The sequence below is a fragment of the Protopterus annectens genome, chromosome 11.part0 (assembly GCF_019279795.1).
Source record: "Protopterus annectens isolate FY-2018-M chromosome 11.part0, PAN1.0, whole genome shotgun sequence".
In the NCBI taxonomy this organism is placed as follows: domain Eukaryota; kingdom Metazoa; phylum Chordata; order Ceratodontiformes; family Protopteridae; genus Protopterus; species Protopterus annectens.
The window spans coordinates 114,817,996-114,833,707 of NC_056745.1; the positions used below are offsets into that span (position 1 = coordinate 114,817,996).

General features: G+C 35.7%; 1 protein-coding gene across 1 annotated transcript in view; it reads right to left on the minus strand.

Annotated features, from left to right (window-relative positions):
• Window positions 1-15,492, minus strand: part of LOC122814912 (extracellular calcium-sensing receptor-like) — a 202,698-nt gene extending 187,206 nt beyond the window's left edge. The window contains exon 1 of the mRNA XM_044087177.1: window positions 15,341-15,492. Within this exon, the coding sequence (XP_043943112.1) occupies window positions 15,341-15,492 (152 nt within the window). The remainder of the gene's footprint in view (window positions 1-15,340) is intronic.
• Between the last annotated feature and the right edge of the window lie 220 nt (window positions 15,493-15,712).

Here is a 15,712-nt window from a genome sequence, read left to right on the forward strand (position 1 = left end):
ACCAAAGGTATCATATATATTGCTCTTTGTGGAAAATGTGAAGCATTTTATATTGGTAAAAGCGAAAGAAAAATAAAACAAAGAATTTACGAGCACTTATATGATATTAGAACCAAGTGTAACACAAATTCTTTGTACAAACATACGTTGGTCTGTGAGGGGGCTTATTTCAATTTTTTTGTGCTGGAAGTGGTCCCACTAGATCCTAGGGGAGGTTGTTGGGAAACCCTAGTAGCATACAGGGAGTTATATTGGCAGTTAATTTTAGAATCTAACAAATTCCCATGTATCAATGACATGATTACTCTAGCACCTGTCTTAAAAATGAGATCAGCTAAACTTTAAAATTTGATTAGTGTTATTTGTAACATATGGTATTTATACCTATACAAGATTTGTAGCCTATTGAATTTATTATTTTCTCCACTAGAGGGTAGGATAAGATCATTTAGTAAAAACATCAAACATACTTCAATACACATATATACACTTGACATTGTATTTATATAACATTTTATTTCTTTTAAATGTATTTAATATGGATTGTATGTTATAAATTTTACAATGTTATATTGTTTCAATAGGTTTTAACTATTTTAAATTGTTATGGTTTTGTCTAATAGATATTTAATGTGTTTATATTAATTTATTAATTTATTCATGACACACTCAATTTTATTGGCTATTTTGAATTTTAATTAGGGTACTTAAATGCTATCTAATTATGTGTGTTGTTATTCTGATGAAGTTTTGGACGAAACATGAAGTTCATTGTTTCTACGTATTTACTGCTTTTACCTATCTGGTCTGTCTTAAATAAACTGATTTTGGATTCGAATCAACTTTTGTGTGGTGATCTACAACTGCAGTTACCTAGCCCTAATATTGGCCCTGTGCTGGGATTTTGGTGCGTTTTTGTTTATTACCACTGTATCTATAATGATGAGGTACAGTACTGGTATCACTGTCAATATAATAAAGAGGTGCAGTACTGGTATCACTGTATCTGTAATGATGAGGTACAGTACCGGTTTCACTGTAATTATAAGATGAGGTACAGTACCAGCACCACTGTATCTATAATGATGAGGTATAGTACCAGTATCACTGTAATTATAATAATGAGCTACAGTACCAGTACCACTGTATCTGTAATGATGAGGTACAGTACCAGTACCACTGTATCTATAATAATGAGGTACAGTACCGGTATCACTGTAATTATAAGATGAGGTACAGTACCAGCACCACAGTATCTATAATGATGAGGTATAGTACCAGTATCACTGTAATTATAACAATGAGCTACAGTACCAGTACCACTGTATCTGTAATGATTAGGTAGAGTACCAGTATCACTGTATCTATAATGATGAAGTATAGTACCAGTACCACTGTATCTGTAATGATGAGGTACAGTACCAGTACCACTGTATCTATAATAATGAGGTACAGTACCGGTATCACTGTAATTATAAGATGAGGTACAGTACCAGCACCACAGTATCTATAATGATGAGGTATAGTACCAGTATCACTGTAATTATAACAATGAGCTACAGTACCAGTACCACTGTATCTGTAATGATTAGGTAGAGTACCAGTATCACTGTATCTATAATGATGAAGGTATAGGACCAGTACCACTGTATCTATAATGATAAGGTACAGTACCAGTACCACTGTAGCTATAATGGTGAGGTACACTCCCAGTACCACTGTATCTGTAATGATGAGGTACTGTACCAGTATCACTGTCATTATAATGAAGAGGTATCAGTACTGGTATCACTGTATCTGTAATAATGAGGTACAGTACCGGTATCACTGTAATTATAAGATGAGGTACAGTACCAGTACTACTGTATCTATAATGATGAGGTACAGTACCAGTATCACTGTAATTATAACAATGAGCTACAGTACCAGTACCACTGTATCTGTAATGATGAGGTATAGTACCAGTATCACCGTATCTATAATGATGAAGGTATAGGACCAGTACCACTGTATCTATAATGATAAAGTACAGTACCAGTACCACTGTAGCTATAATGGTGAGGTACACTCCCAGTACCACTGTATCTGTAATGATGAGGTACAGTACCAGTACTACTGTATCTATAATGATGAGGTACAGTACCAGTGCCACTGTATCTATAATAATGAGGTACAGTACTGGTATCACTGTAATTATAATGATGAGGTACAGTGCCGGTATCATTGTATCCTGTAATGAGATATAGTAACATTGTCACTGTATCTATAATGATGAAGTATAGTACCAGTACCACTGTATCTATAATGATGAGGTACAGTACCAGTACCACTGTATCTATAATAATGAGGTACAGTACTGGTATCACTGTAATTATAAGATGAGGTGCAGTACCAGCACCACTGTATCTATAATGATGAGGTATAGTACCAGTTTCACTGTAATTATAACAATGAGCTACAGTATCAGTACCACTGTATCTGTAATGATGAGGTACAGTACCAGTACCATTGTATCTGTAATGATGAGGTACAGTACCGGTATCACTGTAATTATAAGATTAGGTACAGTACCAGCACCACTGTATCTATAATGATGAGGTATAGTACCAGTATCACTGTAATTATAACAATGAGCTACAGTACCAGTACCACTGTATCTATAATGATAAGGTACAGTACCAGTACCACTGTAGCTATAATGGTGAGGTATAATCCCAGTACCACTGTATCTGTAATGATGAGGTACTGTATCAGTATCACTGTCATTATAATGAAGAGGTATCAGTACTGGTATCACTGTATCTGTAATGATGAGATGCAGTACCAGTACCACTGTATCTGTAATGATGAGGTACAGTACCTGTACCACTGTATTTATAATGATGAGTTACAGTACCGGTATCACTGTAATTATAACGATGAGGTACAGTACTGGTATCATTGTATCTGTAATGAGCTATAGTACCAGTATCACTGTATCTATAATGATGAAGGTATAGGACCAGTACTGCTGTAAGTGTAATGTTGAGGTACAGTACCAGTACCACTGTACCTATAATGGTGAGGTACACTACCAGTACCACTGTATCTGTAATGATGTGTACAGTACCAGTAATACTGTATCTATAATGATGAGGTACAGTACCATTGCCACTGTGTATATAATGATGAGGTATAGTACCAGTACCACTGTGTCTATAATGATGAAGTATAGTACCAGTATCACTGTATTTATACTGATGAGGTATAGCACCAGTACCACTGTATCTATAGTGATGAGGTATAGTACCAGTACCACTGTATCTATAAATATGAGATGTAGTACAGTATCACTGTATCTATAATGATGAGGTATAGTACCAATATCACTGTATCTATACTGATGAGGTACAGTACCAATACCACTGTATCTGTAATGATGAGGTATAGTACCAGTACCACTGTATATGTAATGATGAGGTTTAGTACCAGTACCAATGTATCTATAATGATAAAGGTATAGTACCCGTACCACTGTATCTTTAATGATGAGGTATGCTACCAGTACCACTGTATTTACAATGATGAGGTATAGTACCAATACCACTGTATCTATAATAATGAGGTATAGTACCAGTACCACTATATCTATAATGATAAGGTATACTTCCAGTATCACTGCATCTGTAATGATAAAGGTAAGGTACCAGTACCACTGTATCTATGATGATGAGGTATGGTATACTACCAGTAACACTGTATTTATAATGATGAGGTATAGTACCTGTACCACTGTATCTATAATGATGAGGTATAGTATCAGTACCCCTGTATCTATAATGATGAGGTATAGTACCAGTATCAATGTATCTGTAATGATAAAGATATAGTACCAGTATCACTGTATCTATAATGATGAGGTATAGTACCAGTACCACTGTATCTATAATGACGAGGTGTAATACCAGTACCACTGTATCTGTAATGATGAGGTATTGTACCAGTACCACTGTATATGTAAAGGTGAGGTATACTACCAGTACCATCTTATTTATAATGATGAGGTATAGTACCAGTACCACTGTAATTATAATGATGAGGTATAGTACCAGTATCACTGCATCTGTAATGATAAAGATATAGTACCAGTATCACTGTATCTATAATGATGAGGTATAGTACCAGTACCACTGTATCTATAATGATGAGGTACAGTACCAGTATCACTGTATCTATAATGATGAAGGTATAGTACCAGTATCCCTGTATCTATAATGATAAAGTATAGTACCAATACTAGTGTATCTATAATGATTATGTATAGTACCAGTATTACTGCATCTGTAATGATGAAGGTATAGTACCAGTACCACTGTGTCTGTAATGATGAAGGCTGCTACTAGTACCACTGTATTTACAATGATGAGGTATAATAGCAGTATCACTGTATCTATAATGATGAGGTACAGTATCCGTACCACTGTTTCTGTAATGATGAGGTATTGTACCAGAACCACTGTATATGTAATGATGAGTTATATTACCAGTACCACTTTATTTATAATGATTAGGTATAGTACCAGTATCACTGCATCTATAATGGTGAGGTACAGCACCAGTATCACTGTATCTATAATGATGAGGTACAGTACCAGTATCACTGTATCTATAATGATGAGGTATATTCCCAGTACCACTGTATCTATAATGATGAGGTACAGTACTAATATCACTGTAATTATAACAATGTGGTACAGTACCAGTATCACTGTATCTATAACAATGAGGTATAGTACCAGTATCACTGTATCTGTAATACAGGTATAGTACCAGTACCACTCTATCTATAGTGATGAGGTACAGTACCATTATCACTGTATCTATAATGATGAGGTACAGTACCAGTACTATTGTATGTATAATGATGAAGCCGCGGTGGTACAACGGTAGCATTGTTGCCTCACAGCAAGAGGTTCTCCTGTTCGATTCTCGGCTGGAGTGCCTTCTGTGTGGAGTCTGCATGTCCTCCTCGCAGTCAAGTGGCCTCCGGAAGACATGCGTGAATGGGCATGCCTTTACTGAAGGCTGGGCATCAGGCTGGCAACTCGGCACCATATAAATCTACTGCCAATCATTAGCAGACTGGAGTTCCACTGTGGCGACCCCTAACCAGGAAAAGCCAAAAAGACAAACAAACAATGTTGAGGTACAGTACCAGTATCACTGTATCTATAATGATGAGGTACAGTACCAGTACTACTGTGTCTATAATGATGAGGTATAGTACCAGTATCACTGTATCTATGATGATGAGGTATAGTACCAGTACCACTGTATCTATAACAATGTGGTATAGCCCAATACCGCTGTATCTATAATGATGAAGGTATAATACCAGTACTACTATATCTATAATGATGAAGTAGAGTACTAGTATCACTGTATCTGTAATGATGAGATATAGTACCAGTATCACTGTATCTGTAATGATGAGATATAGTACCAGTATCACTGTATCTATAATGATGAGGTACAGTACCAGTATCACTGTATCTGAAATAATGAGGTATAATACCAGTACCACTTTATCTGTAACGATGAGGTATAGTACTAGTATCACTGCATCTATAATAATGAGGTACAGTACCAGTATCACTGTAATTATAATGATGAGGTACAATACAGGACCACTTTATCTGTAATGATGAGGTATTTTACCAGTACCATAGTATCTGAAATGATGAGGTATAGTACCAGTACCACTGTATCTGTAACGATGAGGTATAGTACCAGTATCTCTCTATCTATAGTGATGCAATATAGTACTAGTATCACTGTATTTATAATGATGAGGTACAGTACCAGTACCACTGTATCTGTAACGATGAGGTATTGTACTAGTATATCTGTATGTATAGTGATGCGATATAGTACCAGTATCACTCCATGGAGGTACAGCACCAGTACCACTGTATCTATAATGATGAAGGTATAGTATCACTGTATCTATAATGATGAGGTACAGTACCGGTATCACTGTATCTATGATGATGAGGTATAGTACCAGTACCACTGTATCTATAATGATGAGGTATAGTACCAGTACCACTGTATCTGTAATGTTGAGATATAGTACCAGTATCACTGTATCTATAATGATGACGTATAGTACCAGTACCACTGTATCTATAATGATGAAGGTATAGTACCAGTTTCTCTGTAATTATAATGATGAGGTACACTACCAGTACCATAGTATTTACTGTAAACATTGTGCAAATAATACAGTAGGGGTAAATATGTTACATGCAAAGTTTTTCTGAAAAAAATCAGAGACAGATTTTAAATACTGATTTTATACACTTAAAAATTTACTAGATTAACATTTTTTGTTGTATTTCTGTGTATTTCTGAATGAAATTAAGTCCAGGACTCAAATGTCTTCTTAATTAATGCAGTTATCAATGACTTTGCAGGAATAAATGTAAAACAAAGTTTTTAAGAGAAGAAAACCAAAATATGAAGCAAATTACAGGAGCTTTCTGCAAAATCATGGACAGTTGACTATAAGCTTTGTTTAACACAAGTAGTCACTTATGGTGAAGGTACTTCACACAAAGGCTCATTTGTCCTGCAAAACCAGGTATTTACCTAAGTAAACAAACAGAATGTAAGTTATTTTGATCTACAAACACCCTACACTCAGCAGTTGTAGCCCCTTTACTGTGTACACCATATATTACTGCGACAGAAGAAAAGAAAGAAGGAAAGAAAAGAAAGCTACTTCTTAACCTCTTAATGTAATAATTAGAGACAAAGCCAACAAAAAGAGAGAGTACATCATAGGCAGATTTTTAAAAATGCTCTATTTTTTCATTAGCGTGCATTTTCTGTAGGATATGAGGATATAAAGTCTGAAACTCAAATGTCTGTCATTTCCGGAAATTGGAAAAATTAAAGAATTGTCAGAAAAATACTACTTTTATGAGGAAGAAGCCAAAAGTATGAATCACAAACAGAAGTGTTCTTTGAATTCAGGGACAACCGAGAGCTACATAAGTTTAGCACTGTTTCACACAAATATTCCATCTTATTCCACACCCTAATCCCTGCAAAGCCAAGCAGTTAATTAAGGAAATGAAAATGAAAAAGATACGCCAGCTGTGACAATCAGACACAGGATTTTATTAAATTAGGCTAAGCACCTAATTTAACAGAATCCAGTGGCTGTAATGGTTAAGGTTATTTTTTTCCATTTGCTTTGTTGGAATTTTTTTTTTCAATTTTAATTAAGGAAACAACATCAAGAGGTTAAGTTGCTTTCATCCACAAACAGCATCCATCCTTCCCACTCATCAGTTAGACCCACTTTACTGTATAACCATGATACACCTCATCAGACTGTAACAAAAAACTCTCAATCTGTTAGCATGGGAATCAGAGTGAAATGTAAACACATAATCACGAGTGCAGTCCTCAAAAATGACTGCAATGTATGAGGCCTCAACTAAAAATGTAACTAGAAATAGGGGCTGTTAGTTTGCCTGCAGCCCAACTAGTCTAAGTTACATCCTGCTCTCCTAACACAGTCAATTACTCAAACTCCCCCCCAACAACAATGCATGTCGATCTCTCTTTCTCAAGGTCATGGGCAGATATTGCACGTGTGCAAACAACCAATTCAGACACCCAAGTGCAAACAAATACATATGGCGATGTTTAAACATGTAAAAAAAAAGAAAAAGCTTGCAAAATTAGTGAATGTTACATTCAGCACATCCTCTAACTAAAATATGGTAGCAGTCCTGAAGTTAACAAATTTATTTCAAATGATTAGAACTGAAGCCTTATTGAGATCGGTCTGACTGAAGTTATCAGTTGTGGCCGGGTGCCTCATTCAAACCTATTATAATCTGTCCCTGACTGGGGGTAGCAAGAGCTGCACCAGAAAAATTAAGGTGACCAATGGTTTTCTGAAGAATTAAGTGCTGGGACTGGTTTTATTCAGTGTTTACTTCTTTGACCTACAGACTGGAAACCAAGACCTCTGACTAACCAAGTTTGCAGATTGGATTCATTGTCAAATCCTCTTCTGAGACAAAAGCCTTCCAGCAGGAACTTACACATATAAATATGCATTGAAATGGTATTAAATTAAATGCTAAAAATGTATCATTGTCACATTTAGTAGACAAACCCTCCCCTGATCATGAACCATTGACAGTACCCCTCTTCAAATAAAAATGTAGTTAGAGTTCTGGGAATCTTAGTTAATAATTCCCTCTGCTTTAACCACATGTAGCACAATTATCAGGACATCCTTCCACTTGGTGCAGCTGATCAGCAAACAAATATTATCCAGATTTAAAAATGTTATAATCCTCTTATATTCAGTACTAGTCAGACCACTTATAGAATATAGTGTCCCCTTTGGGATGTACCTCGACAACATATTAAGCAGTTAAAGACTCCAGGTTCCAAACAAAAAGGATCACAGGCTTAAAATCCTGAAGCTAACAGAAAAAGCTAGAACCACTGACCCTTTTTTTCTGTGTCTTATAGGCTACACAGAGGAGACCAATGCCTTACCTTTTGATAATCAGGGACCAAGTAGTTCAGGAGCTCACAAATCAAAGAGTCCATGGGGATCTAAACCTGCTTCAGAAGATCAGTAAAACACAATGGACAGACAGGATCATTGCTCAGCATTTCCCTCACCTTTGTAACACACTTCATCTGCAGATAAAGCAGTGTTATAAACTATATCTTTCTTCAAATGGTACCTGGATAATTATATGGGTATACATAAATTCACCTCGTATGATTGACCTAGCCATCCTTGAGATAAGAGTTGCAGTCTAGGGTGGGAACTGGTAAGATGTAAGTGTCTCAAGACTTAGTAGCCTTGAACATCCTATGATTTCTATGCTTTCTATGGGGTCTATATTAGGTTGCTGAAATGTTATTCTGGCAAACACATATTCATCGACCCTTAATCAGTGAAAATCACTTCAATGATTTGCTGAATTTACTAAGGGCAACAAAATAGTTGCCAAAAGTACAACGGACAAATATAGATTTTGCCCTTTTCTCCACTGTAGTGCGATCTCAGAGTTGGTATATATAATTAAGGGGGTGTAGTTGGGTGGGTTCGAGGCAACTACAAGTTGGTCCGTTGTGCTTCGGTCAACTATTTTGTTGCCCTTAGTAAATTCAGTGAATCACTGATGAATTTTTGCTGATTAGGGGTCGATGAATAGGTGTTCACCAGAATCACATTTTCGTGAACTAATATATACCCTTTCTATTCTATCTGCATTATTTGTTATTGTTATTGTCTGCTGCTGTAAACCAGTATCAGTGTAATTTTTGTTTTTTTATAGAAACTGTCCCTTCACCATAAGTCATCAGTCCATATCATATGTAAACATTAGGAACATACTACCAAAGTAATCCTTAACTTTCAAATGTAGATAACAAAACTGTATATTATATATAACTATTTTTCAATGTTTTATGCTTTATGTTTTTTACACCTAAACAGTGCTACTAAACTTGTTTTTTAAGTGTCTTCAAATGTATCTTCTAAGGTTCAGCTGTTTAACAACTTCTTAAAAAATGTTTTCAAAATTATTCATTGTATTGTCTTATTGTCAGCTGGACAGCTAATGATTAGCTGGTGACATACATATGGGGGAAGAAACTATTTATTACATTCTATTTTATGTTTCATAATGATTACATTGCTTGTAATATTCTCCATTACACTGTTTTGTTTAACTGCCATTGTGCATTGTGCCTGCCTAGTAGTTAAAAAAGATCCTAGGGCCAGTTTAACTAGAATAAAAGTTGTAAAAATGTTGTAAGTGACTTATGGAACAAGCTGAAAAATGCCGTCAACCATCCTCAGGGCCCCATATGTACTCAGAAGTGGTGAACACCACCCCGTCATCCAGGCAGCAGACAATGAATTGGCTAGAAATTAGGTGGAAGTCATCTTGATGAGTAAACATATCCTTAACCGACTGTTCCTGCACACCCATACCCTAGTATTGCTTGACCACCTGCCATAGAGCCCATCACCAGAGTAGGCACACAGCCCGATCAGCTGTCATCTTAGCTGTGTCCTGCAGGATTATACCTGCATCTGCACTTCATGATGTTGCTACAGTGTCTTGAATTCTACCAGTGATACATGCCTGGAGAAGCACAGGGATTGCATGGGCGGTCACAGGCTATGGACGTCATTAGTCTTGGCTACCATTAGCCCTCTCAAATATGTCTGCCCCTCCTTTGCAGTGTGTAGTACTATTTTGGGCACAAGACCAGTACAGTTCAAATGAACAAAAGAACCAATAGGCTAAGACCTTCTCAAATAGGTATGAACCACATAAGATGAAAATTCTAGCCCGGGAAGCACTCACTGCTGAATATCACTGTCATAAACAATAAACTTATTTCATCTTGACATACCTCTACAGAATCAGTGAACAATGTCTACTTATGCCGTTCTGGACACTGAAGACAATTCAAACTCTTTCATCCCTCAGTACTTGCAGACACATCTTAGAACAAAAGCTGCATAAAGCTCAAAGCAACTCTTCCAGAGAAAGATTGGTTCATCAGTCCTGGTATGCAGCAGAGCAGGAAAACCTTGGATGTCCTACATAAGACTCTGAACAGCCTTCAGAAAAAATCCTATAGGGAAGCAAAGCATGCAAAGGATAAAAAACACAGTGGCTCTCTATAACCCTCATCACTAAGCTTATGCACAGGAGCAAAACATGGCATAATTGGAAGGACATTGGATTACATTGCTCAAACGTCATTATGTTTATATATGAAAAATATGAAAAAAAACATGTTATGCATATATAACTTTGAAAATAATGTTAATTTTTGTAAAGTGTTTTATAATAAGTTAGTACTATATGTGCTAAATGCTGGTATTGCTTATGAATGTAATCTGCTTGAAACTAGCATTTACTAAATGTTGAATGTTTATTATTATCTTGGAGCTTTTCTCCCCGGGCCTCTGCTGAAAATGGACATATATCCAGTCGGACTATCCCAGTCAACAAATGTAAAATAAAATAAAATAAAATAAACAAATGTGTTACTAAAGATCAGACTTACAAACTCTAACTACACAGAAAATAAACATAAATAATATTTGAACCTAAGCATGACTGTATACAATTAAAATGTTAGATTATGGGAGATACTTGTTCCATGCATTTAGAATTTATCACTGAGTTATCTAGACATAACTAATACTAGACAGAGCTGTTTTCTAAAAAAATAAGTTTAAATCCATCCAGCCACAAACTTGCCTTGTCACATGTCAGACACTTAACTGAGACATCTAATTAAACTTCTAGAGAAATATGCTACAGGAGAATGGAAAAAAAAACTTTAACATCCAAATAAATCATTCCAACAGTATGATTTTTTTCATCTTCCATCCCTTCAGCTGAAGACCTCATACATAGCCATATCATTAGTTGTCATCACCAAAATTTCATTTAGCCATTGCCTCAGTCCTGAAACATGAAAACCAGCTACTGCTACATCAGAGCCAAAACCTCTACAGCCTGTATCTTCTGATGACAATAAACCAGGATCATGTCTGTCACCTTTTAGCAGTATAATGGAAACAGTAGTATATATAGGTAAGTACCAGCTTCCTAATTATGACCTCATTCCTACCGAGCAATGTGGATTCAGAAAACGACATAACACCAGTACAGCTTACTAGCTGTCACCAGTGTCGGTAACACTTGCTGCAAACAGCACTGAGTGCAAAAATATACCTGAAATGGCCTTGACTGAAAGAAGGTAACTCTTGTCTCTAAGGTGCAGTGACTACCTAGATAATTGCATTAGGTAAGGGGTGTAGGGATGAAACTCCTGTAGTAAGGTGTTTGGGGCTTTTACCCAAATATAAAACATGATTTTGAATTCCACTCTGAATTCAAGTTTTTTTACACCCAAGTGAGATTCATATTTGTTTGTATCATAGAACTAACACCAAGAAAAGTATTGGTGCAATGAGAATGATCTAACAGAAGGAACAGTTCTCACACAGCTAAAATATGTACTTGAATTTGATATCTATTGTCTTATGCACTGGTCATAGAATATTATTTTTGGCAAATTCTCAGATACAGTGGTTTCAAAACTACCTAGGAGAGAGAATTTTAATAGTCATGTTAAAAATGTCTACTGCCATGATGACAGACTAGCCAGCAGGTTTCTCAATGAGTACCAGAGCTAGTCCAATATTCATTCCACTATACAATTCACAAATGATCATAGAATTGCCTGGTATTTCCATTATTTTCTATTCAGATGAAGTAATCTTTCTTTAATCCAGCATTTGGTCTAATGACATGCAAATCATTGTACAAGCAGAGTTTAGCAGGATCTGGAAATGGTTTAAAGCAAATAATTTTGATATCAATACACAATAAACACAAATAATGTCTGGAATCTCACAGAGTCCGATAGATGCCAGGTCTTGTCATGTATGAGTCAAATAAAGTCAATATATAGCAAGATAAATATTTCAAATACCTCGGTGCATATGATTAGACTCACCCATAGTTATCACACAGTCTGGATAGTTAAATCTCCAGACATGAAACTTGAACACCATATAAGAAGACTACCTGAAACACTTAGCTAGAAAATAGTTTATTTATTTATTTTATTATATTATTTTATTTGACATTTGTTTACCAGGATAGTTTGACTGGGTCAAGAAGAACCTATTTTCAACAGAGGCCCAGGGAGAAAGGCTTCAATTACAGACATAATATGCAACATATTACAAATATATTACAGCTTCATAGCATAATACAGAGAAACAGGTGTTCCATATTCATGTGAAAATCAGCAATTTAATAACAACGGGAGGTATTTAACATATTTTACAGTATAATACATGGTTTTTTTTAGTTAGTGGTAATAATGAGCAGCTTCTATATTATTGCAGAATAGAGAAAAGTATTGTTAGAAGAAAAAGAGGAGAGGACAGGAAGTGGCGATAGCAGGGACAGATCTGTTCAATTGAGCAGTGCTTGTTACTATTACATAAGATGAGATGATAATGTCAACATGGAGAAGATTAGGCAGCAGAGAGAAAAGCAGAAAAGAAAGGCAAAAGTGACATCATTCAGGAGCAGAGCATGAGCACATCTGAGTCAAATAAAGTCAATATGTAGCAAGATAAACAGTTCAATTACCTTGGGGCATGATTAGATTTAATACTCAGAATTCAGTTTTGTCACCTACATTTTATGCGTGTTTGTTAGTAGGTTAGTTAGTTAGTTAGTTAGTTAGTTAGTTAGTTAGTTAGTTAGTTAGTTGTAATTTGATCACAGAGTATGAAGACTGATCAGAAATGCTTTTCAGTTATGGCTTGGACCATAAGGCAATGGAGTTATGGGATAAAGTTGCACATGTACAGTAGTTGTTGATGTTGAGAAAAAGAAAATATATATTATATTCAAACATTTAGATGAGCAAATATGGAAGGATTGTTCAGCAGTAAATAGCTTAAGTTTGTAGAAAGTCATAATATATGCAATATATATTTGTCCGGAGATTTTACTATTAACCGGTCTGTGTAATAGCTATGGTTGAGTCTAATCATGGGTAGGCATCAGCTGGAATTTCAAAAGTTTGTCAAAAGTCACAAAATCTAAGTTTGTAGTAAGCCCTAATGTATACACTACATACGAGAAGTAAGAATAAGCAGAGGTTTCAAAACATTTTTTTAAGTAACTAGTCATTACATTAGAGCACTGACAGCTGTATACTGGTAGTTTTCTAACCATTATCCGGAAGACTTACAGAAAGCTTCTTTTGTTAGGGGTTCCTTGAGTTGTGCCTTAAAAGCTTGTAAGGTATTTTCTTGTCTAATCTAAGGTGGAAGGTGATTCCAAGCAGGTGGGCTAAGTTTTGAGAAGGCTGTTTCTCCTAGTGTAGTTTTAAATACTGATCTGCCTTAGGTAAGGCAGTCATTCTATAGACAGTAGTCTTGCTGCCTAAATTGAAGTTTTGACTTGGGGGGCAGTGGCCTAGGTTGATTATTTTAAATATCAAGCTGATAAAAAATAGTAGCTGTACTGTTTGTAGTTAATCAGTCCAAATGATTACCAAGGCCACAGTGGTACATCCAGGCTTCTTGCGAGAAAGACAAACTTGCAACTTCTGTTTAGTGCAGTCTAAATTTTAAGCATGTTGGCATTGGAATGGAAGATAAGTAAAGGAAGGTCATAGTAAATTTTTTTGTCTTTTGATCTTGGATGTACTTTATATTAAGTTGGAGGAGAGTGTGGGCCACAATCTCCCATATAGTGGTATAGGAGCCTATTCCCTATTTCATCAATGTTATTTTTATGTATAGTTTAGATGGAACACTGGCTCAATGATTTTTTTGTAATTATTTGTGGTGTGACAAAAGGTGGGTGTGACAATACCTTCCAAACTCTGTATACAGGGAAGCTGAAAGAGAACCAGAAAAAGAGAGATAAATTATCCTTTCACTTGCTCTCTTTATGGCTCTGTCAAAATATATTTTAGGGTGCATTTAATTATTTATACCTGTTCATTTCTAACAAAATGCAGAAGAATACGGTAGATAGATTGAGAGATAGACAGATAGATAGAAACAGACAGACATATAGAAATGCTGCATTGAAACCCAAAGCTACATTGTCACTTGGTTTTATGAATTAGTTGTTTTTGGCATGCAGTAACAGTGCACGTGTGTTTACCAGTTGTATAAGCCATGAAGGCAATGCAGCATAGTATGTACATGGTAATGGTCTAGCACACTGAAACTTAATCTCATTAGGAATCAAATGTCATCCATTTGGCTAAGACCAAGTTATTATTTTGTGTCCTTATGCCTTCCAGCCAAGAGGAAGTTTGGTATTCCTCTAGAACTACCTAACAATACTGCAAAAAACAAACAAAAAAAAAAACATGCAAAAATCAACAAAAGGAAAAAAGGCAAATTTGCAGTTAACCTCTTGATAGCTATTGTGGTCAGTCATACATCTGTGAAAACATTAAGCAGACATTCGGTATATATATTTGTCTTGTTTATTGGCAGTGAAAGTATATACTATTGAATTTAACTCTATTGCTGTTTGTCATTTTTGTTTGCTATATTTGTGCATCAATGTGCAAAATGTAACTTTTCAGACATGAGCTAAAATACTCACGGACACATGAATATTAAATTGAATTAAACATGCACAGTAAGCAAAGATGATAGATGCCTGAAGATCTGTGTTGATTCTACACATTTCACAATACCAAGACTGACTTTTGATACAAAACTACTTACGTTTTCCAGTAGGGTTGTTGAGGTAGCTGTGCAAATGTAGCTTCAGGGTAAGTATTAGTATAAAGGAGAGGAAAATGTCCTCCGATTATTATGTCTCCATCTTTGTTCAAACCTTTTTCTGTCTGGATTTGCAATTTACATCCACGGTGCATAGTACTGAAGGTACTGGCAGGTGAAAACAGTAATACTACACTTTGAAACATCCACAGCATTGTTGTGCTTTTAGATCACTTGGGGTACTGTTACAAAGCTCTCACAAAAGAAGAGTGCAGTACAATAAAGTTTGATCTGCACACTGCTAAACTGCAGTATGTACTGAAAATAAGAATAAACGTATACCTAGTAAACACAAATACTGTCTCACAGTTCAGC